Below are 25,593 nucleotides of genomic sequence, written 5' to 3' on the forward strand. Positions count from 1 at the left end.
TATAGACCAGGCCAACAAAAATAATTTCTGAATGCTAAATGCAGTCATATGTCCGAGAGACGCCAAGGTGACCAGTGGTGGGACGGTAGTGCAGTTTCTGCTGGACAATCTGCCAAAGATGACACAGTATAAGTGTTGGCAACTTGGACCCATTGAGGTGCATGTAGCAGCAATTCAGGATGTCATTCATTCTGGAGCATGAACATGCGAATGGAAGAGTCTAATGGCTCAGGAAGTAGATGGTGGATAAGCTGGCATGACAATATAAGTGTTTAAGTGTATCAGGATAAGCATCATGGCATTACTCAGCACCAATGTTTTGCGAAGCAGTGAACAAGGTAACGGAGAGAGGTGCAGCATTTCTTAAATCATCCTTAATAGACACTGAAGGGCTGGTTGGTGAGCCATGATATTGAAGCTATGCACTTAAATCTGACATGTTCATGCACACATAAAAAGGACATGCAGAGGTGCTTGACTGCAACTGCTGCTTTATTGTTCAAAGACCTACCTTTTGTAGTGTCCCTTGAGAAAGCGCACATGCTCTGACGACGGTGAGGCATGAACATGATCCAGAGTAAAAAAAAGAAATATGCCATTTTTTGGATTCCCACTCTCATCATCATAATCAGCCTATTTTATGTCGACTGCAGGACTGAGGCCTTTCCCTGCGATCTCCTATTACCTCTGTCCAGCTCCAACTGATTCCCACTCTGGGAATGATCAAAGTCCAAGATAGCAGTGCACTTTATCATAGAATGCTACCAAGGGGCAACTGAAACACCTGTCTTTCCATTTTCCTATTTCTATTGCCTAAGAATTTCACTTATTTATTTTTTGTGTTCTCTATGCACAACTTCCGTATCTTTCAGGATGGTTTTGCAGCCACAATCCCTGCAATGAATGTCTAAATGACCTGAATCTTTAGCCATGCAATGATAACTGTGCTCAGTCAGCCTCGTATTCAAGCAGCTGCCCAATGTGTACCTTGTGACATGACAGAGAGATCTTACAAACCACTCTCTCTCTCTGCACGAGTGATGTAGGGCTTTTGGTGGTTGATTGCGCAGCGACTTCGCTGCGAAAACGCATAAACTTGAGTGCCCGCTGCGGGTAATTGTTTTGGAGACAGGAGTGTGGCAGAAAAGTCTCGCTGCTTTTCACAAGAAAAACTTAATCTTTTAACCATCCATGATTCCTTCCTATGTTGAAACTCATGAACAGGTGATAACTTTTTAAACGATGTAACGAAGTCTAATCAAGGATTTTCAGTTTTTTCTGTAGACATAAAATATTTATACTATTACAGCTTCCGACAAAATGACCTAATGGCTAATGCCTAATGGAATGTATTGATGAGCATCGCGTCACGAGATCATAGCACGATCGCGTCACGATCAAATAGCACCAGTGTTCACAGCATCCAGTTTATGGAACTTCTCTCGGCTTACTTGCATTCTACATTCGCTGAATGGGAGGGTGACGTATACAGTGAACTCTTGTTAAGACGAACTTGGTTAAGCTGTACTATTGCATATAACGAAGTATATGGGAACGGTTGTTTGGTTTTCCATAGACTCTGTGCAAAAAAAACTTTGCTTAGGACGAACCGCCTCAGATGTGCTCTTCGGTTAAGATGAACATTCAGAGTGACCGCCACCACTACCAAATTGAAGGCCTGTGGCAAACATCGCCCATGGACAGAGGCAAGAACAAGAGCAGGAAACAAAAAGAGACAATGACGTGTCACTGTAAATGTGGGTGATGCACAAACGTATGGGAGCTATAGCACATATGAAGCTATCGGCCCTTGGTGCACCTATACTCTGTTCCATACACCGTGGACAGTCAACACTGTGGAGGCTAGACTTCTTGCGGTGACTTCATTTACACTTAGATATAGGGTAGTTCTGTTTTTTACCGCAATTGTGCGCAACTGTTTTTTATATATTCTCGGTACTGAATGAATCAAGTTGGAAACAAACACACTTTGGTATACGGCTCTAAATGCGTTGTTTTAAATAATTTTTATTTGCGTTGTTCTTATGGGGCTTTTTATTTGCAAACAGTCACAAGGGGCCTTACGTGCATGCTTGCGCGAGCGAACACTGTTGGCACACAGCGAAGCATAGACGGAACACACCGAGTAATAACTTTTCTTGATCGAACTTCTTGCATAGCTTCCACAGCGTTAACTGCTAAGTATGGAACGGAGTGTAGACTGTCCACATCACAGATCGTACTTAAGACAGAGCTCACGTTGTAGCGCCATATGCAGCAGCCACTGGGGTAGAACACCCCCTTGTAAACATTCGGTTACTGACTAAATTAACAAGCATGGTGTCAGTGCCCACAGGCAAACATGAACACATCACACTCGATGACTGCAGACGCTCGCTGTCAAAATGCTGGTGTGAGGAAACTCGGCAGCAGCAGCGAGCAAAGTAACCTTCGAGCTGTCTATCGCTCCAACACAAATTGATGAGAACACAGCGCACATAAAACTACGAGCCATCGGCCAACCTAGATGCCCCCAAAGCAGATTGTGCTCAAGGTAAAGCCTGCGCGACCTTGTGCAACCAAGTACAACACCCCTTTCTCTCTCCTCCCTGGTGCCACGCCCGTGACGGAAGACGACGTGCTTCCCCTTTCCTACTTTGCGCACGTGAGATTGAGCCGCCATCATCGGCTCACTGTCGCATGCTTTCACTCGCACACAGCATATGGCGCACAAGGATGACGTTATCAGGAGATGAAATCAGTACCTCCGTATCGCGAATGAAACCTATAGCAACTGCCAGAGGAAGTCAGTCGAGCGTGCCTCTGCCTACCTTCCTCCTCCGCGACGCTTCACCTCAATTCTGCTTCCTCCCTTCGCTCGAAGTCGCCTAGACTTTCCTCTATGTTGCATTGCTTTGTTGCGTGCTCAGTGCGCTCCTTCATAATTTCGCTAGCTCGGAGCCTGCACCGATGATGTGTGGAGTGGCAGGTGCTGGCTTTAACTCTCTAGTGGACTTTTTCCAGCAGCACGAAGGCATACAAACATTGTTAAGGTCATTAGGTGAGATGACATCATTTGTGGCTACTCGTCGATTTGCACAGAAGCGCCAAACATCCATCAGGGACTGGATGAAACTAAACAAGAGTACCACTTGAAAACAGTTTTCTATTAAGTTCAGCTTTTTATGTCGTTTTTCTCCCGCTTTAAGTCTACTTAATTTACTGTTTTGATGCAAGATATTTGGATGCACCTGGTCATGCTGCCAATTATTCTTCTGATAAGACAAACAAATTTTCATGGTCCCTTCAAGTTCATTTTTAAGGGAGTCTGCTGTATATCCAGAATAACGGCATCTGCATTGGCTCCTGTATTTCGCCTGTGTTGAGCGACATTTATTTGGCTGCGCGTGACAGGAGACTAAAAAACACCTGTGAAGGTGACCAAGTCACTAGAGTTTTCAGATACGTTGACGATCTTCTTAGTGGTTCTAGATTGCAAGGAGAAGTTTTTAAAGCGAAAGCTTTACTGGCTGCAAACTTGCAATTTCGCCGTGGCGGTGCTCCGAGGAGGCACATGACGTCACAATGCGCGCCTCGCCGCGGATATTTCTCTCTCTCTCGCTCCCTAGTCACTACTGCGCATGCACCACTAGTAACACTGAGCCACAGGTGTTCCGCCGCTGCGCCTTTCTGCCGCCGCCGTTTGGTATGACGTCACACCGCGTTCCTCGTTGTTGCGCTCACCTCCACTCGCTTTGCGTCGCATGCCTGATAACATGTCAGAGGGTTGAAAAGGAGAGCTCGCGTGCGCCGCAACCACAGTTGAGCCGGCAGTATGGACGGCGACAATTCTGATAAGCAGGAGGAGGCCTGGAATCGACATCGGAATCAGATGAAGAGGAAACGAATCACCCAGGAAACAGACGAACAGCGCACCGAACGACTGGCTTAATGCCGCAACGTAGCTAGACAACCAGACTAACCTGGACTTGCAATCAAGTGAAAGTGACCAAGTCACTAGAGTTTTCAGTTACGTTGACGATCTTCTTAGTGGCTCTAGATTGCAAGAAGTTTTTAAAGCGAAAGCTTTACTGGACGCAACTTGCGATTTCGCCGTGGCGGTGCTCCGTGGAGGCACATGACGTCACAATGCGCGCCTCGCCGTGGATATTTCTCTCTCTCGCTCCCTAGTCACTACTGCGCATGCACCACTAGTAGCGCAGAGCCACAGGTGTTCCGCCGCTGCGCAGGTGGGTCAGTTGCGCCTTGGTATCATTCTCTGACAAAGTGCGCCGCTATCTTAGACTTTATTCCTAGAGTGAGAATCCAAAAAATGTCATCTTTGTTTTTTGTTCTTTACTCTGGGTCTTGTTCATGCATCATTGCCGTCAGAGCAAGTGCACTTCTCAAGCAACACTACCAAAGGCAGGTCTTTGAGCAATAAAGCAGTAGTTGCAGTCCAGCGGTCTTTGAGCAATAAAGCAGTAGTTGCAGTCCAGCACCTGTGTGTGTGAATGTGCCAGATTTAACTGCGCTGCTTCAATATCTAAATCATCCGATGCATCTATTGGATGATGCAATGGGTAGTTGGTGTCCTGATATAAATGACTTGATTATTACGTTTTCCTGGAGCTGTAGGGCACAGCGACTGAGCCATCCGATGGGATGCTTCAGAAAAGAAGCCAACAGAGTGTTGATCAGTGGTGATTGTGAGTGGTCAACCGTATAAGTAGGGTCAAAACTTGCCCACTGCCCGAACGAGTGTGAGGCATTTTGTCTACTTATATCTGGATCACTTGTCACTCTTATGGCAACACTTGGCATGGCTGTCTATGAACAGAGCCATGCCAAGAAGGAAAAAAGGAAGAGAGACCATTGAGACTCGAAACAGCAAACAAAAGTGACAGCACTATTTCTTGTGGAAGTTTGTCACCTTGGGAAATGGCAATAGCTATCACCCAGATGACTGGTGCAGGCAGGTCAGTTCATTAATATGGTGCTCTTTGCCATTGGGGATATGAGTCATTGCAAAGTGCAACAATCATCTCCCGAATTCCTTTTTTTGTCCGACAGAGCTTGCAGGTAAAACATGACTTTGCTGGCTCTGAACCTTAAAAAACAAGTCAAGTTTTTTCAGGTTGTTATGCACCACAGGCACATCTGGATTTAGAGCAAAATTACTTTTGTTTTTTATTAATATGCCACCTAAGAAAGTGACGCTCTAAATGAAAAAAGAAAAACTCAACGAAGTGACGACACTAAAAGATACAAGGACATGCGTCATGATGAGAATAACAGCGTTTATTGTCTGCATGTTACAGACAGCCAACATGGCGGCATCTCTTGTGCCTCCCGCGTCCGAGTGGCCGCTGCGTTCGGTGCGCCCCCTGGGAGTCCATCTGGTCCACCAGTGGTGGCGCTAGTTTCCGTCACAACACCCCTTCCACTCCAAGTTCGAGCTACGGTGAATACCGTTGCAAGGGTTGGCGCGCTCTGATCGACCGCCGAACCACCGGTGTCTGGGGAATAGTTGGGGCACCAGAAGGACTGGCACTTGCTTGGTCACTTGGTTCTGCCGGCCAGGGTAGCACACTTGTTTGCGCGTCATATTCCAGAGTGGCGGAACGCACTGGCGTTGTTGCTTCTTTGTCGTCCAATAATGGCTGCATGGGCGCTTGGGTCTGCTGCTCGTCGCCGCCGCCCCTTCCAGATATAGGCCAGTCGTCAGTGCCTCTGATGCGGCGCCGCAGGTGGTCTGCATGTCGGTTCCACACTGTGCCATCTGCCAGCTGCACTTCAGTTGATGAAGAACTGGTGGCTGCTCCGACGACTGCAGGCACCCACCTGGCGCCGGACCTGAAGTTCCTCGCCCAGACAGTGTCACCAACATGGGAAGCTGGTTCCCTCCTAGCAGCAAAATCACTGTGCACCTTCTGCTGCAATTGTCGGAATTGCACCTTGCTGCGCAAGTCTGGTTTCAGCAAATCTAACGCTGTCTTCAGGCGTCGACCCATCAATAGTTCAGCCGGGGAACGACCGGTGAGGGCATGGGGTGTGCTTCTGTATGCTAACAGAATTCTAGCAATTCGACATTCAAAATCCCCAGGCTGCGTCTTCTTGAGCTTGTCCTTTACAGTTTGTACGACCCTTTCAGCGGCCCCATTGGATGAGGGATGGTATGGTGGGATCAAAATATGACGCACCCCATTGCGAGCCAAGAACGACTTGTAGGTTGCACTTGTGAAGGCCGGTCCATTGTCGCTCACGACGACGTCCGGTAATCCATGGCTAGCAAAGATGGTGCGGAGGCATGCAATGGTTGCCTCTGCCGACGGTGATGCCACTCTGACCACTTCCACCCATTTAGAGTATGCATCCACGAGTACTAAGAAGTACACACCTTGAAACGGCCCACCAAAATCAACATGTAGACGAGACCACGCTTGCTCTGGGAATGGCCATGGCGCCTGCTGCATTGCCCTGGGAGCTTTCCGATGTACCTGGCAGACCGTGCACCTGCCCACCTTCGTAGCGATGTCCTCATCAATGCCCGGCCACCACACATGACTACGGGCCACCAACTTCATTTTTTCCACTCCAGGATGACTCTCATGCAAAAGGTCCAACACTGCCGCCCTTAGTGATACTGGAACAACCACTCGGCTCCCTTGTAGCACACAGCCCTCCATCACCAAGAATTCCTCCATTCGGTTTGCAAAAGGCCGCCACTCTTGCCCTGGTGGCAAGTGTTCTCCAGACCACAACGCCACACGCAAGGGAGCTAACACTGGGTCCTGATCGGTTGCCGACTCCACCACAGCTGCTGAGAGGACACCTGGGTATACACCTTCCAACATGAACACATCCTGAATCCTGGAATCCTCCGGCGGTACCCTAGCAAGCGGCAGCCTACTCAAAGCGTCTGCATTCCCCAAGCTTGCTCCTGGTCTGTAACATAATCAGTAGTTGTAGCCGCTCAGTGTCAGAGCCCACCTCAGCACCCTTGGTGAACTCTGAAGGGGTATGCGGCTCTCATGGCCGAAAAGTCCCAGTAACGGTTTGTGGTCCGTGAAAATTTCAAATGACCTTCCCCACACAAACTGGTGAAACTTTAGCACACCGAACACCACTGCCAGCGCCTCCTTATCTAACTGACTGTAGTTCTTTTCAGCTGACGTCAGTCGTCTTGATGCGAATGCTACAGGCTTCTCCTCTCCGGTCTGCAGCCGATGTGCCAGCACAACTCCAATGCCATAAGGCGATGCATCACAACACAGTAATAGGGGTAACTTAGGGTCATAATAAACCAACACCTCTGCAGATGTCAGTAACTGCTTACTTTGAGCAAATGCTGCTTCCTGTTTGGCCCCCCAGTGCCATGACGTGCCTTTCTTGAGCAAGACGTGCAATGGGTGGAGCACCGCTGACAAGTTCGGCAGAAATCTTCGGTAAAAATTTAGGAGCCCGAGGTAACTCTGCAACTCCCGTGTGTCAGATGGGGCCGGTGCTCGTACAATGGCCTCAACCTTCTCAGGTGCTGGGTGCAGACCATGCTTGTCAATGACATATCCCAGGTACTCCACGCTTGTTGCCTCGAACACGCATTTTTGGAGCTTCAACCTTAACCCTGCGCCACTCAGTCGTCGCAGCACTTCCTCCAGATTGTTACGATGGTCCTCTTCGGAGATCCCAGACACTAGTATATCATCGAAATACACGACAGTCTGGCGGCAACCGCGAAGCAGGCTCTCCATTTCGCGCTGGAAAATTGCAGGTGCCGATGCCACTCCGAATGGCAATCGGTTGTACTGAAATAGTCCCTGCTGTGTGTTGATAGTCACCAATTTCTTAGACTCCTCATCCAACTCCACTTGCTGGTATGCATCCCGAAGGTCCAACTTCGAGAACGTCACGCCTCCCGCAAGCTGTGCCCAGATTTCTTCGACCCGTGGCACTGGGTACGTCTCGATATCTGCTGCCCGGTTTACCGTGACTTTGAAGTCTCCGCACAATCTGATTTTCCCGTCCTTCTTCAGAACTGGAACCAACGGCGCTGCCCATTCCGCAGTGCGCACTGGCCTGATGATACCTTCTCGCTGCAACCGTTGTAGTTCCTGTGCCACCATGTCCTGCAGAGCAAATGGTACTGGTCTCGGCCTGAAAAAACGTGGTGTTGCGCCCTCTGGCACTCTTATCTTGGCCTTCACTCCGGCAAAGTTACCGAGGCCTTCTGAAAACACCTCAGGGAATCGGCTTACCAGGTCCTTCACGTCATTGACTGCGTGCACATTCAGCAGATTGTCGAGCGGCATACCAAAAGCTTTTGCCCAGTTCCTCCCCAGCAAGGCCCGCGAGCCGCCTTTGACGACGAACAACGGCAGTCGAGCGTGCTTTCCTCCGAATTTGGCAATCACTGTCGCCTTCCCCACGACCGCTGATTGATGTCCGAAGTAGCCTCTCAGCTTGAGGTCGGAATTTTCCAGCGCCATCCCCGGAAACAGTCTCGTGAACTCCGCCTCACCAATCACCGAGTAGACGGCCCTCGTATCAACTTCCATGCGTAGCGACTGACCTTCCACAAGTACCGTGGCGCAAATAGGGGGCACCTTTGGCTCCAGAACATTCACAACGTCAGACTGTGTAACGGCGGCATTCGTCGAACCACCCTCTAGAGACCACAAATTGCCAACGTCTGTCTCTCCGGTTCCGTCGTCGGATGCTGCGTCTACCGGGTCCACGACCATCACCGCACGCCTAGGTTGAGATCTGGCCAGTCCGACTCCCTGCCGTCCATCTTTATGTTCCGCGCCTTGCAGACTTGTTCCCGGTTCTTGTCTACTTGTGCATTTCTTTGCTGCATGGCCCCTCTTCTGACAACAAAAACACCGCAGATTCCTGAACCTGCACGACCGCTCGTGGTGCCGCCCGCCGCAGCGATAACAATCACCAACAACCTCGCCAGTCCTCGACACTCGGTTAATGGCCACCCCATCCGCCTGGCCGGTCATTATTTTGGCGCCAGAAACGGCGGCTTCCATGCTGGTAATGATCTTGACAGCGCGGTCCAGTGTTAGCTCCGACTCTTCAAGCAGGCGCCGTCTCATTACCTCGTCCCGAATACCATGCACGATTCGGTCCCTCAGGTTGTTTTCCAATTCCCCGCCGAACGCACAAGGGTCCGCCAACTTACGCAGCTCCGCAACGAAGTCCTTGACTGCTTCGCCATCCCTTTGTGTCCGGCAATGAAAATGATACCGCTGTACTATCGCTGACGGCTTCGGTGCGTAATGATTGGTCAGCAACTGCAGACTTTCCGTGAGCGGAACATCACTTGGTCGTCGAGGTGCCAGTAAAAGTCGCAGCAACGAGTACGTCGATCTTCCGCACGAACTCAAAAACACCGCACGCTGCTTGTCAACCGCGTCCACGTACTCCTCCCATTCGTGTCCTTCCCCTGTAAATGGCTCCAACTTTGCCATCGCGACTGGTCACCTCTCACCGCCCGGCTTCAAACTTGATTAATCCTCGTCGCCAGTTGTCATGATGAGAATAACAGCGTTTATTGTCTGCATGTTACAGACAGCCAACATGGCGGCATCTCTTGTGCCTCCCGCGTCCGAGTGGCGGCTGCGTTCGGTGCGCCCCCTGGGAGTCCATCTGGTCCACCAGTGGTGGCGCTAGTTTCCGTCACAACAACATGGTTGTTCAAATGATTTGATGATTAAATGTTGAGTATCTCTCTATTCTGTCATCTTTTTTTATGTTAATGATTCTCTCATTTCATACTGTATTTCACATGCAATTACGTCAACATTGTTGTCTTTAGCATTGAAGCTTGCTTGACCCTCTTTTTTAACCAAGAGGGCCGGGGCCAATCCTGGAGATGGTGCAGTTTATGGTGCAATGTGGTTAATTTTCGACTCTACCGTTAATTTTACCCACTCTGTGACTCACTTGTGGCCAGGTGCACTGCCCTGCGTAGTCCAAGCGAACCCGCTCTATATGGCAGCATTGCCTCAACATCTCCCCAATGGTGAACCGTTTACAGGGGTATAAGGCAGTGTGGTTAATTTTCGACTATGCTAGCACTAACTGCACCCCTACCATTAATTTTACCCACTGGAAGACTAATTCTCACTTCTCGTCACATTGGGACCTATACATTTCCATGCCTCTTGTGTCTCTCAGTACGGCACTTTAGAGGTGCTGAAAGCATGTTCGCTCTCTCTCTTGTTTTTTCTGTGCAAGTGGTTACAAGGTACCCACATATGCCAAACCAGTGTGAAGGTTGCTATGAAGACCTTGTCTTCGAAATGTGGCCCTACCTTGAATATGCACTTTAACGAAGTTGCATCAGACACAAAATACCTTGCATCGTTACATCTGGTATTCATTATAAGTATACATGCTATAGGAAAGAAAATTTGCAAATCTTAAAGTTAACTTGTTAGGAATATTTATTGCTCAAAAAGGCATACAAAATGACTGACAGCATCTGGATTTATAGCTGATATGGCTAGTTGAGGATCCATTAGAAAACAGGCTGAGTAAGTAAAACATCGATTAGTGAGTACAATATTAATATCAAAAATTATAGCATCAATGTGGCAAGTATACAATGTTCGCAGTAATTTGCAAGTAGAACATCAATGAGGTGAATGGTAGTTTCCTGAAAGATTGAGTCTCTTGAGCGACTGTGCAATATTTGGCAGACATTTATTGAAGCTAGATATATTGTGCCAGATTTCTGCATTGTGCAAGCACAGTAAACGTGAACAATTGGCAAATTAATATTTTTTTGTTCCATCTTGACATATATCCATATTTGTTATGTTGGGGTTCAAATGCATGAATATATATATACAGTAGTAGCAGTAAACATATGTGCACAATACCTATCTGGGAAAAACTGTACCAGCAAATCTTAAATGTAGTCAGGATGGCATTTCATGTTAAAGCTGACTAAGCATGAAATACTTGCCCCATTTGCTGTAGTGTCGTGGCCATAAGCGACTCCATCACCTTACATGTCACTAACTTAATGTGTTTGATTGCATCCCAGTTGAGGGAAAGTGTACTTTACTACATGTGCAGTATACATGCATCAAAGGTGTAGTGGCACTTGGTAACTTCTGCACTGGTGGCATGAACAGAACTCGATATACTTTGTAGAATGACAACGATTACAATCCACAAAAATTGCATGTCTGTGTGATGGTGAATGATGCACCAGGCACCACTTAAGCACCCTGTGTGGTCAAGGTAAGCTTAGGAAGCTGGAGGCTTCAATGAGCACAGTTGGATGTCGCGTGACCTGCTGAGGTATACAGACTTTATGTGGCTGGAATGTTAAAGCAAGGGACAATCACATGCGTGCACTAACCGCTCCTAGCACCCCTCATAATGTTAGCATCATGGTCATCGTGCTCTGCACATGGTGTATCAATGCTCACAGTCATTGAGTGATCCATGTTCATATGTCTTAATTTTAGGTGTTTTACACCATGCTTAGTGTAACCCAGATATTTCCTGCAATTTACACTACCCATTGTGGGATTCTCCGTGCTCTTGGGACAAAGGAACAACACGGCAGTGCAAACAATCACAAGGGCATTTATTACACCTTTCATAGATCAATGCCTGCTAGCCGCGTTGCTAACCACAAAACATGCCGATGGGCGCGCGACAAATCGCGAAAGTCCGACTCGCCGCGACCAGATAGTGAGCGAATATGTTCGCCCCATGCTGGATCTCAACGCCTTCGCGTGTACGGTCACGCGAACGGTGGCGCGTCTGAAGGTGGCCACGCGAGAAAGTCTCGCAGAAGCACGGACCGGCGCACGCGCGGAAGGTCCGCGCCACTCGCCGATCCGCAGCCGAACAGGAAGAGCTTTCTCCTTTTCGCGCACAAGTAACCCCGCCGTGAGGCGGCGTTAGCAGCGCAGCACTCGCGCCATCTCTCGTACTGCGCTTCAGCCGCACCGACCGCCGCGGGCCCCAGGCTACGCGGCAAAGCCGGATTACAGGAGGAGCTACGCGGGAAAACAACGTATCAGGGGACGTATGAGCAAACCTGTTAAAACTATCGTCCGATGCCCCAAGAGGTCCACGTTGGGCAGCCAGATGTGGGGATGTGCGACTCTCACGCGTCCCCTGATACGTTGTTTTCCCGCATAGACCTCAGACTCTGCCCACGCAGCGCTGCGGAAAAAGCAGTCACCAGCGCCCCCATCGGAGCCTTGGCGCGAACTGAGTAGTGCAAGGAGAGCTGTCTACAAGTGAAGGTGCATAGGCCGCAATAGACCCCTCTCTTTCGTTTGTGTTGAGGCATGGCTTCCTAAAAATCAAGGACCTGGAAAGCTTCTTTCGCCCATCCACGCTTCGGAAAGGAAGCTCAGCAAAGCGAAGTACGAGTACAATATAAAATAAAGTCTGTTATTTCGGCGTGCTGCAACTCGCAAGTACAGAGAGCATCAGGTTTGTCTGTATGCATATAGCATAAAAATCTAAGCATTTCAAATTGGTTCATATTGAATATGTCTTGAATACAAGACTTAAGTATCTCCTATTTTTATGTATTTTATTGTAATGTTTTGTCTCGCCATTATTTACAGAGAGTATCCTTTCATAACCTTTTCCAGCTAGGGCAGCAAACAGAGTGAGATCATAACGAAAGAAGCTTCCTACAGTGCCTACGCGCTGCATCTTTCTATCTCGCAGGAGCTACAGCATCGCTCGTACCTTATTTGAACTTTTCGCAGACGCTTCTAGCAACGAGCGCGCACAAATAAATGTAAATGCACGCGACATTTTTTTTTTCTTTACACACGTGCGTTACTTCGCAATTACTCGTCCAGTGCTCCTACAGCAACTTCATTACTCACATTTGAAAAACGCAGTCGAGCAGGCTCAGCACATTGCGAAGCGTGCTATATATCGGCGCAGGACACACAAAATACCGAAAGTATAGAAATGAGCTCGCGATACAACGATGCTCTAGAACAGGACAGGATTTCGAATTCATAAACGAACCAAAATGTTTGGTTAAGCTGACCTGCCAAATCTATCCCTTCCACTTGTTGAGTCAAGCGGAGGAGGACGTTCGTTAAAAGGTGGAGATATCGATGGCACATAAGCAGGATGGTTCGCAACGTTGTTTTTTCTGTTACCAACGAAGTGGCGGCTGCAAATTCTTGAGTTTTCACTTGGTTACCACGGTCCTCCGTTAGGGCTACGCAACACAATTACACAAGAACAAAATTGTCGCACTTTCTCATGCGAGCCGCTGTGTTGTGGGGAATGCAAGTAATCCGATTACCCAACATGTTGAACGGCCCGTATACAGCGCTCTCGCCATTCTCCTTCATACGATCGCGATGGAAATCGGTAAAACTGAACGTTGTTATTCCGTCCTTCACGTTCATGACAATTTACAACACCACAGTAGCGTCGATTAATTGCGGCGTTTCTTCGTAGCGCGCGGAGCTATCGCGGTTGCCGTCGTTTCCGCCATCAGCCTGAAAAGTGAGCCAGCAAGCGCTTTATGGCAGGTCGGCGGCGTGTCCGACTAGCGCAGAAATTCATAGCTCTCTGTCTGGGTGTTAAGGGGAAGCTTTAGCTAGAGTGCTCCTATCTAAATACATGTAAAAGGAGAATTCGTTTTTCTCGGCAACCACTGCACCAAATTAGACGAGGTTTGTTGCATTTACAAGATAAACTTAAAATCTAGTGACTGTTGGTTTCTAATTTTTGAGTTAGGTTGTCAATTTTTTATTAAAAATTGGCAAATATCGAAGATTTTCAAAAAACGAAACTATCAAGTTTACAGCTCTGTAACTCAACCACTAAAAATGATAATAGAATTCTGTGAATGGCATCTAATAGTACATCTAAAGCAGACAAAATTGATATGTTACACATGAATATAAAAAAATTTAATCATAGTGAAATACAACTTTTGCAAAACCGTTGTAACCAACGTAACAAATTCACGTAAGATGTAAAATGACATATTGAATTTGTCCGCTTTGAATGATCTAATGGATGCCGTTTACAGAACCGCGATATCTGTTCTTCATGCAGAACTATGAATTTGTAAATTTCGTGCTTCTATTTTTTTCAAACGGTCAAATATTTGAAAATCGTGTTAAGAACATTCAAGCCCTAAATCGCAATTCCGCTTCCCACAGTCACTAGAATTTGAGTTTCTCTTTTAAATGCAACAAATTTCATCAAAATCGGTCCAGGGGTTATCTCATAAAAACGTTTTTACGTTTTACATGTATTTGAATAGGCCGCGTCGGAGTTGGGCCCGAGCTAAAGCTTCCTCTTAAATTCGCAAAACACTCGCAATATGGTCCAAAATCTAGTTAAATCGTTGTTTCGCCGTCGATAGCTGCATAGGCAACTTAGCAAGGGAGTCGGGCTTCGCACTACTCATTTACTGCCTCTTCGCACCGGCAGGTGGCGCTATGCGTCTTGCAAAACTAGAGTTACTACATATGCTACCGTGCGGTAGCACATACAGTAACTCTATGCAAAACTGACGTCTGACGTCCATAGCTCCCGTCTCCTGTAATCCGGCTTCGCTGCATGGCCTGGGGCCCGCGGCGGTCGGTGTGGTTGAAGCGCAGTAAGAGAGATGGCGCGAGTGTTGCGCTGCTAACGCCGCCTCACGGCGGGGTTACTTGGGCGCAAAAAGGAGAAACAATTCGGCGAGCGGCGCGGACTTTCCGCTCGTGCGCCGGTGCATGCTTCTGCGAGACTCTCGCGTGGCCTCCAGGGGTAGCACACTCTCAAGTTCAACAAATGGCCACAGAGGGCGAAAAAATCGAGCGCGCGCCGCTGTTAACAAAGCCAGCGCAGTAGCATCACTTCGGGATGCTTACGTTCCAACATTTCCCGGTAGAGGCGTCGTAATAAGCTCAATTTTATCTTTCAAACTTTCTCTTACAATTACCGAAGCATTTTTGTTACATAAAAAACAGGGCAAAATTATCATTGCTAATTAAATATTGCACTCCTTGTTAGTAAGTTTACTGTTTCTTCGTCATTATAAACGCAAATAGCGTTCAGCATCATCCATAGAGTTTCTAAACAAGTACCCTAGAGGGAAATGTGGCGCTAGTGTCTACGGGGGTTCTCATGAGTTTAAGGTCATGAACCTTGCCTCAACCTACATGGGAATGATGACCTTGATGAGAAGTACAGGCTTCGGATTGGCTTCGGTTTTTAGACTAGTGGCGTTTCCTTCTGGCGCAGTAAACAAAGCTATACTCAAATATTATCGCGTAAAATCTAATTCTATTTCTGCAGTATGGTATAAAATGTACAACACGCTACATAAACTTTGTATGACTTTGAGATGGAAGCATGGTTTACTATAGTTTGTCACCAGGACACATCAGGGTATGCATACTTGTGCGATTCTGGTCCCAATTTAAAGCCAAAGAAAAATTATTTATTCATTTTTGCAACAGCAAAACAACCGTGCATACTCATCAAGTATTTTTGAAAACAGAAATGTTGTATTGTGACAAAGCGTTGCGCTCTTGAGCGGAATGCTACAAGTGTCGTCTGCTACGACGCCTTCTCGCTGCATTTAACGCGAGACTTTTCTCGCAGACGACAGGCATTTGCGAACTCTCTCGCTCTTTCGAAAGGTTGCGTCGGCTGTCACGATTGCTGAACGTCTTCAAGTACATTTAAGCACATCTGCTGCAGTGCTAGCTAGGACGCTAGTGGCCTCCTACGAGTATGCTTCATCATATTTATATTGGTGTACCGCTTCCGAAGCGTCACAGCGTGGCTTTGCGGGTGCCCATTGTGCGACACTAGACTACAGCTAGGAAGCAGCTATCTTTCCTACCAGAAGTAAGTTAATTTGTGTTCTCCAAGTCCTAAAACACGCATTTCAATGAGCACATAAACGAGCAATGCAAAATGAAGCTCTCAATAAAATTTGATTGTCAAGCCACTAGAAGTACAACTGTATATGTATTGTATCAGTAGTGCCTTCTTTGTCCTATTCTGAAGTTTCATAAAGCACATAACGCTACAGTGCCAACCTAACACACTTAACAAACCAAAGTCCAAATGCTCAAAACATGTTCTTTCAACGTTTACGATGCCGCCACTTTCTCGTCAGGGCTTCGACGCCACACCGCAACACAAGCATCGTCCCAGTCGCTGGCCCAGCGCGCTATCGCCACTCCGAGCAACATAACAAAGGCAGAGAGCTTTGCGTTGCACTGTCCCACTGCAGGTTATAGCGATTGCGCTTGGAGCGAAAACAAAACTGCCAAAAAAAAATACTCGTAGACTGGTTCGCCAGTCAATAGAATGCCAATCCGAAGCCTGTACTTCCCATCATTCCCATGATACACACTCTTAGAAAAATTTACACCCTTTGGAGCTTATCTTGTCCCACAACAATAATCGTCATCCGTCTTCCCCGCGTTTCCTTTCGCTAACGCGGCGAGCCCGGTACTTCCCAGTCACGAACGGCATGCGCGTTATCAGTGTGACGCAGCATTCTCGACAGGAAAGTAGCGAGCGCCGAGTTTTCAGGAAAGGAAACGCAAGCAAGGGAGATGACGATTATTGTTGTGAGACAAATTTACACCCCAAAGGGTGCAACAGTTTTAAGAGTGTGCACTCTTAAAACGGTTGCACCCTTTGGGGTGTATATTTGTCCCACAACCATAATCGTCATCTGCCATGCTTGCGTTTAACTCTTAAAAAGGTTGCACCCTTTGGGGTGTATATTTGTCCCACAACAATAATCGTCATCTGCCTAGCTTGCGTTTCCTTACTTGAAAACTCGGCGCTCGCTACTTTCCTGTCGAGAATGCTGCGTCATACTGATAAGGCGCATGCCGTTCGTGACTGGAAAGCACCGGGCTCGCAGCGTTAAAGAAAGGAAATGCGGGCAGCACGGATGACGATTATTGTTGTGGGACAAGATACGCCCCAAAGGGTGTAAATTTTTCTAAGAGTGTTCCTTTCCTGAAAACTCGGCGCTCGCTACTTTCCTGTCGAGAATGCTGCGTCACACTGATAACGCGCATGCCATTCGTGACTGGAAAGTGCCGGGCTCGCAGCGTTAAAGAAAGGAAACGCGGGCAACACGGATGACGATTATTGTTGTGGGACAAGATACGCCCCAAAGGGTGTAAATTTTTCTAAGAGTGTAGTACACTGTACCCATGATTATGGTGGCCCCTCTAGCCACCATACCATGATGGTTGAACGATCGCAGCGCCAGATTTGCCTCTAGGTATACTAATATGAAACTCTATGGCATCATCGATCTTTCACGTGACCTCTGGCCTGGATTTAAAATTTTTACCGGTATTTTCGAGTGCACGGCGGCACGGATTCATTCGTTCATACACTCAGACTGGCTGCTTCTTTGTTTCTAAAACTAGTTTCTTGCGCTTCGATGTCTCGCGTTATTTAACTTGGAGTGAAGTTGCTTGTTTGTAAGTGGACATGTAAGCCCGGAAGTTGGGTTGGTAACTTTGTCACACAATGGGTGCGTTAAGTTAAGGCGCTCGAGCGCGCTCTAGCCAGCAGAGTGCGCTCTTTTAAACTTAACGGCTAAAAAGCGACTTCCGGTGCGTGATTCCGGACGGAGCGCGCTCTACGCGCACCATCCTGGAAACGGTGCGCGAGAGCGCGCGCCTGCTACGGCTTCCGGAAAAATGACGTGTTTCCTACCCTTTCCACTGATGCAACTCCGTTCTCCTTGCCCACTCGTTTCTCCCGCCACCGCGCAGCCGGGCGCCTGAAGCAGGCGTGATCGGGAACTTGTGTTGGCGCGGTTTGAGCTTGGCGCGAACCGAAAATGACGGCACGTTCATTACTTGCCAGACGCACAGGTACGTAACCGAATAGTCGCAGTTTGGCACCTTCTCGTCGCTACATTCATGTGTGCGACTTCTTCAGGTCCTCATGTTATCACGCAAGAGGTTGGGGCAGTTGAAGTGACGTCGGTGGAAGCGTCTTCGCCCTTGGATGGCGTAGTGCACATATTCGGTGACGGTGAGTACTAATAAAAGAGGAACATCTTCAAGGACCAGTCGGTGCATTGTGACGGTGGTTGACTAATGGCGCAAGCTACGTAAAGGATAACTCACTAGGATAAACCCGAAGACAGTTGAAGTGCTTTGTGTTATCGTTCACCCGGTCTGCGCAATTAGTTAACCGCTGCACGTAATCGCACCGTCTTTGTCTGCTTTTCACATTCTGATGTCCTCTAAATATGTTTTCTTTTTTTTTTTGTTTCCAGATGCTAACGGTCCTTCAATGCCACTTGCAGAGCCAGGAAACGAAGGCTGTGAGTATGCCTTGTTTTGGGGGTCACGATATCCCAGCTTTCGCACTGTCATTTCACATTTCACTGTAAGCACGTAATTTTCCACGAAGGCATCGTGTCCACCTAATATACATGATTTGTTGTACGTGTAGTACATTGTGACTATAATGTAGCATCCGTGTGAGGCTGTGTGTGCTGCCAAACCTTCCCACAAACCGACACGCACCTTTTTTTCTGCTAGCTTTAGTAAAGTTGATCAACACGCTGCGTCGGGCTGATTGCTGACGACGCATTAAATTTATTGGCCGCCTTGTCACCCACTTTTTCTGCCTTTTTGCGGATTGTATGCTTTTATTATTTATTTATTCACAAATTACCCTGCAACGCCCATAGTTTGGGCGTTAGAGCAGGGGGGTTACAACATGGAATAAAATACATTTTCACTTGCCCTGTGCACTTGCTTTTGATTCAGCCTGTTCCAATAGTTAACTGGTCGGACAAAAATGAGTTAGCATACATGTTCGTCTAAGTGGCAGAGCACTCCAGGATTTTGCAATCATGATCAGTGCACCTTGAGTTGTAACGAGGTTTCCTGAGGTAGATTTCGCTGTTAAATCCAGCATTGTTATAGTAAATCAAATATGAACATTTTAACCTAAGTTTATTCCTTTATCATTTTACAGACTGTGTGCAGATATTGCACCCAGCATTGATAAACTAAATGCATATCTTTTTTCAGTTATTTGTATTTGTTATTTCTGTTAATGTAGCATTAAGTAGTGCCACTTCGTAAAATGGTAACCTAGCAGTCATGTAGCATATGTTCCTTATTTTTTTTATTTCCCAGGTGACCACATGAATGAGTATGACCTCTGCGTGGCCGATGATAAATTTGGCTGCGACTGGGACCTGGCGGGTGACCACAATTACAACAGTAATTCCACACATAATTTTTAAACAGTGTACCTCATCATCATCATTTATTGTACCCTTAAAAAGGGGTCTTTTACAAGGCATTACATAGGGGGGTTAAGAGATACCAAAGGACACGTCATAACATGCATGTAATATTTGACAGAACAGCTGAACAAATTAATGTGAAACAAGATAATATAGTTGCTGTCAATGGTATCACGGGTAGTAATAACATTTATAGAAGATATTAAGGAATCAGATACTGAGAAGAATAAAAGTAATGTTGAATAATAGATGTATCGACGATATTACAGGCAATGAGATGCAAAGCATGCACAGTGAGGAACAAAATTGCAATCATTCTTTAAACCCGACACTGTATACATGTTATCAAAATAAAAGTGAGAGGCGTACAAGCTTTTATTGAAAGTCTACATAGTATGAGGATCAAACAAAAGCTGATGATAAGGACACTCTAAATTTGGCTGCGTCATGCTCGAGAATGACAGCTGCGGGTACACTGTTCCACTCTCGAATAGCTGACTGGAGGCAAGATTTCTTAAGTACAGGTGTAGAGCCATAAAGATGTTGGACGCTTGTTGGAGCATTGTCACTGCTGGTGAAAAATATATGAAGTATTGCACACATTGAACTTTGTGTGCAGGCTTGTTATGGGCTGTTTTCTCTTCAGTTCTCGTCACATATACTGACATTAAAACTTTAATTTCTGCAGGTGACCCTAATGAAGGCTCCAGCTTTCATCGTGCTGAAGCTGGTACAGCAAGGGATGCCACAAACTGGTCCCATGCTGAGGTTCTTCTTTTGATTGCAAGCTACCAGCGTCACATACTAGATTTTCATGACAGGAAGAAAAAGAGAAAACATATTTGGATGCAAATAAGCACAGAAATGAGGGAGCGCGGCTATTTGAGAACAGCCTCTGATTGCGAGACGAAATTTAAAGGTCTAAAAAGAACCTATGATAAACATCGGCAACACAAGCGGAAGGGATAGGAAGGAGTGGCCCTTCTACAGGGAGATGGAGAACCTGTTGTCTTCAAGTGCAGAGTACCAAGCACCCATTTCATCTAGCATGCCTACGCAGCCCTCCACATCAGTCACGTCACCTGTTGGTGTACAGCTCTTGGGACCGGCTCGGGAAACTCATGGAGCCACTGGTGAGAACACTGATGGTTTTTCTGATGAGCGTTGCTTCCAACACAATGCGGCACAAGTTGCTGCCAAGGCAAAACGCCAGCAACTCTGTTGCAAGACATCCTGAGCAACATGGAGGCATGGCAGGATGAAGAACGCCAACGCTACAAGCAGCAACTAAAGATGCAAAGAATGAAGCTGAAAATGCTAAAGCTCATTGTGGACAGCACCATTTAAGATTTTTATTAATTAAACCAGTTATTTTCTGGAGTTAAATAAAAACAGGAACGCATTTTTTTTTTTCGGCTCGCATTACTGCCAGCAGCCTAGGTGTCTGACTGTGGAATGCACACTCAGAATGTACATTCGACAATTTTGTTTTGCTATGGTCAATGTAAAGTGTTTTAGAAAGTGTGCAGAGTGTATGCTGTTAACCTTATAAATTCTAGATTTCTAAAACAAGAAATGTGGTTTTTAGAATGACTCGCTTTGAATCTAAAATAGTATCAAGTTTATTTCAGTAAGCTGCTGATTAATAAGTAGGCATTACCTGCACTTCCAAGTGTTGTCACTTGAGTCCGATCGGTATTCAAATGGGATTATACTGGTGCCAAAAATCTCAATTTGTTTAAATGGACAACAGGCTTTGTTCTGCCGATATGGTTGCCTTTTCTTTTTGTGCCTTGCTATGGTTTTGGTATTGTCTTTTCGTGCTAGAGAATACTTTTGTTTGCATACTTGGCAGCTTGCCGTTTGTTCAGCTTCGAAGTTTTTTTTTTTTTTTTTGCTCTGTCAAAATAGATTTGTGCTGAAGTTTCTACCGGTGACACTACTCCCTCTACCTTTCTGTTGCAGTAGACTTTTCTTGGTGGTTGCTGTCTTTGACATTTATAACGCTTTCACACTTGGTTTATTGGCCAGCCTGCTCTTTATTTTTTTGCATTCTCAAAACAATCAGCTTGCTGTTTGCTCTGGTTCAAATAGTTCTGTGCTGAAATTGCTTGCTTGTGGCATTGCATTTCTTTGTGTTGATGTATATATATGTAGGTATTGACGTACATAGTTGCCGTGTGGTTCCAACACTTTAAGAGTTTTGTTTTTTTAGAGCATCTATTGCTCATTGTTTCAACACAAAGCCTTCTGGGAACGAAAGTGGTTTCTATGTAGTGCCTTATGCTGATATTGTATATCTTGTAAGGACTTGAAGAATTTTATACAGACTAATCACCTGTTCCCATGTATGTTGCTGCACTTCTCAATGGAAACACATGAAAAAGCAACACTACTTGAAGTACAAACACTAGTCACATACATGAAGCAGTGCCATTTGTGTTCATATTTTGCTTTATGATAGAGGTGCAAGTACTCAGTTTATTTCATAAGTGTTTTATTTATACCAACAATTCACAACATAAAAAATGTCCGAGGACAGTACATGAAATGTTTTTTGTTATGGCTACTATTGTTTACCAAAACGCAATAAACGGTGGTTAATACAAACATTTAAATGCTGAAGCTGCCAGTATCTGTTTGTTTTCATGCCTGTTTTCTACAAAGCCAACATTACTGCTCGGCGCTTAAGTGCACCCCTGCTCTCCGAAACTCCTGTGGAGTTCCCATCAAAAGATGGATCGTCGTCATCACCTTCCTCCTCCAGGCCCTCACAATCAAAGGAATCGTTTGACATAAGAATGATGTTGTGCAGAACACATGATGCCAGCACATATTTACTAATGAGTGCAGAGTCTTTCATGTCAAGGTATTTCAACCGCCTGAATTTGCCTTTTAGCTGTGCGAATGCACGCTCAATTACTGATTTTGCTGCGCCTAGTCTTTCATTGAATTTTATTTCTTGTGCACTTAGATGGCCATTATTTCTGTAAGGTCGCATGAGTCCGACAGACAGTGCATAGGCGGAGTCGCCAAGAATATGGAAGTTAGCCGGTAACTTCTCTACTAGCCTGTCCAGACCTGATGCACTGAACACCTTGGCATCGTGCATTCTTCCTGGAGAGCCTGCATGCACATGGGTGAATGCCATGTTGCTGTCACAGCACCCCTGCAGGATGATTGAGTGAAACTCTTTCCTGTTGTAATAAGCATCCTGCTCGTTCTCTGGGGCTTTGATAGCGATATGGCAACCGTCCAGAGCACGGACAACTCCAGGAAACCGCCACTTTCGGTAGAATTCATGGGCTACATCCTGCAGTGACAAAGGCCACTGGATAAAGTCTGGTGCTGCACCTGCCCAAAGTTCAATGATGTTGTTGACAACGTAGTGCAGCAGGCCCTTGTTGACTCCAAAACGGTCGGCAACACCTCGGAAGGACTCTTGGTTGCCAAGCAACCACAGAGCCATTAACACCTTTGTATGGAGAGGTATCCTTGGTGTCCTTTCCGTGGTGAGTCTCTCCTGTGTGATCTGCAGCAGGACCTGGAAGCCAACAGCTAGCACAGTTTTATGATTGCTAGCTTGTACTTAGTGCGCTTAGCATCAATAAGAACCGTTCAGTGAGCACTGATATTCTTAGTAGACTAGTTACATTTAATCTGGTCCTCGCGAAACAAAAGCAATGTTGTGTACGGCGACCTTCTGCAAAAATAATGCACAGACTGTCGATGAGCGCGTGACTGCAGATTAAACCGCGTGCGTTGTTTCAAACTGATAGGACTACTTACCTCAAAAGTGCTTCTGTCCATCCTGAAGTGCTCTTTGAATTGTGTGTCCGTGTATCTGGGCACAACGTTGATGACATAATTCTGGATGCCTCGGATCATACGGCTTTCTGTCCTCTTGCGATCTGCAATAAATTTCGATGGAAGCGAAATGCAAAAACGCCCGTGTGCTTGCGTTGTACTGCACGTTAAAGAACGGCAGGCGGTCAAAGTTAATCCGGAGCCCTCCACTACAGCGTGTCTCATAATCAGATCTGGATTTGGCGCGTAAAGCACCAGAAAGAAGCAGATCTGCAATGAGTCATCAGTCGGCATACCAAGGAGCAGAAATAAATCCTCTGATACGGTACCTCTTAAAACAGCACGAACAGCTTGCATCGCATAGGTGAGCCGCTGCTGCTGCCTCCGTCGCCGCGCGTCAAGTTCTTCTACCTCTTCATCGTCCAACAAGAACTGCAGGAGTACGGTCGGCGGGGCCATTTTTGAAAAGCGCGCGAAGAGCGATAGCGGATGCGGAAGCAACGTAACATTCGCCAGACGGCGCGTTCGTGCACCCGAAAGCAGTCGGCGAAAATCGCAGTTTTCCTCCCTCTTTTTTGGCTTCTGGATTGGATTGGCGCGGCTCGCTACGTGCTTGCGCGCGCAGATTGGTGTGCGCCTGGTTTCTGCACTAGGCTGTTATGCGATCGCTTTTTCGAGCGCAGATTGATTTGAGCGTGGTTTCTGCACTAGGCTTTTGCATGATCGCCTGCTTTTTGCACTGGGCTTTCAAAAGGCCGCGGCGAAGTGAGCGTCGCTTACTGCAGGCGGCGGCAAGTGATTTGGCTCGCGTACTGCGTGAGCAAAAACATAGGCACGTGGCTCATGAAGGAGATGACCGGCGACTTGCTTAATCTGTCGGACCATGTCATCGCCGACTGGAGGAACTACGCTCGTGAGGTCGTGCGGGACGAGCTGCTGGCGCGACCCCCACTCGGCGGCCCCGGGAGGATTGTGCAAATTGATGAATGCCTCCTTCGCGGCAAGCGAAAATACAATCGAGGCCGCCTGATGACGGGCGACAACGTTTCGCCGAGCCGCCAAAATTACGGCGGCATTGCAGATCGTGGACCATGGGTATTCGGCATGATCTGCGTGATCACCGGGGAACTCTAAAACCCCTCAATCTCTCAAAGTAGCGCCATTCACTTCTCTCCTCCTCCGCTCGGCCTCGACGGTGGCGCCGCCGGTGGTGGGCCTGCCGTAGCAGACGACGGCTAACACGCTACGGGAGGAAATCCGCGGAAAAGTTCGTTCGAGTCCTGCGGAGCAGTTTTTATGCGAAGCATATTACGAGAGCTCAACCCAGCTCCTCAGGCGCGGCGGTGTCGCCTTCAATACCACGTGACACCGTGACGTCAAGACAGGAGAAACTGGGCTCCAACTCGCGCCGTCGCGGTGGTATATAAGCAGCTGCGCTTGTTTCTAGGTGGCTTTGGCTCAACTCTTGCTAGATGGGCTGGGTGGGAATCGAACCAGGGTCTCCGGTGTGCGAGACGGAGACGCTACCACTGAGCCACGAGTACGATGCTTCAAAGCGGTACAAAAGCGCCACTAGTGAATGCGGTGTTGCCTTAGAAACGAGCTGTTTCTAAGGCTCAGGCATGCGTCGCTTGCCCAGGCGCACATTTCGTTGCCGCGCCGAACGCTGCGTTGCTCGACGCTCACCGCGTCCAATGCGGGGCGCGTAGTCGCTGCGCCGTAGCCCACTGTCTTACACCCCTTGGCGGGTCGACGGGAACGCTGTCGCGTTCCACTCTTGAAGGCGAAGCAGAGTAATTCGTATGAGTTGTTTCTTCGTCTAGCCGAACCAAATATAGCCAAGTAACAGCAGTTCACCAGGCTAAACAGTGGTTCAACAACTAAAATAAAGGCTAGTATGCTTCGCATCCTGGGCTTAACCTTAGCTAAGCCACAGCCATTTTTTTCAATCTAGATCTTGCTTTGTCAGTCGGTAACTGGCCTTAAGAATGTCGTGTCGGATTTGCGGAAGAAATAGAGAAAAGCACCATTATTCAAGGCGTATTTAAGGCGTAAAGCGCGCGCACGTTGAAAGTTCGTGTTGCTGAAACACGACATAAGCACGCGGTGTGCTCAGACACGCGAGTAATTACCAGAGTTTCAGGTTTTGACAGCGTGAAAGTATGTGCACGTGGTTTCGTTGGTTAATTTACGTACCAGCAGGATGCTTTTGTTCGGCCGGCGCGTTCGAGAGATTCCGACTGTCTGCGGTCAGCAATGCCTGGCAGCAGGGCCGTTTCTGTTCCGCGCCTTTTACAGATGTACGTAGCTCATGCACAGGTTGTGGTGGCCATGAGCAACGTTTTCACACATAGGCGGTATAGATATGAACAATGTACCAGCATATGAAATCGTTATTTATTTATTACAGTGCAAATGGTTAGAATTTGACAGAAAAAAAAAGAAGGAACTTGATGGAACAACCGGAAAGAGGTTAAGAAAATAATTATCCCCCTCCCCTCATTGGC

General features: G+C 47.1%; 1 protein-coding gene and 1 pseudogene across 1 annotated transcript; one reads left to right on the forward strand and one right to left on the reverse strand.

The window, feature by feature from the left end:
* The first annotated feature begins 17,716 nt into the window (after positions 1-17,716).
* LOC139055841 (zinc finger and SCAN domain-containing protein 29-like) lies at positions 17,717-21,199 on the forward strand (annotated as a pseudogene).
* Positions 21,200-21,387: 188 nt separating this feature from the next.
* LOC139055840 (putative nuclease HARBI1) lies at positions 21,388-23,560 on the reverse strand. The gene is made up of 3 exons (XM_070533387.1): positions 23,416-23,560; positions 23,069-23,190; positions 21,388-22,823 (listed from the first exon to the last, which is right to left on the reverse strand). The coding sequence occupies exons 1-3, from the start codon at positions 23,543-23,545 to the stop codon at positions 21,939-21,941; spliced, it is 1,137 nt and encodes a 378-aa protein (XP_070389488.1). The 5' UTR covers positions 23,546-23,560; the 3' UTR covers positions 21,388-21,938.
* Between the last annotated feature and the right edge of the window lie 2,033 nt (positions 23,561-25,593).

Source organism: Dermacentor albipictus, chromosome 2, assembly GCF_038994185.2.
Source record: "Dermacentor albipictus isolate Rhodes 1998 colony chromosome 2, USDA_Dalb.pri_finalv2, whole genome shotgun sequence".
Lineage (NCBI taxonomy): Eukaryota > Metazoa > Arthropoda > Arachnida > Ixodida > Ixodidae > Dermacentor > Dermacentor albipictus.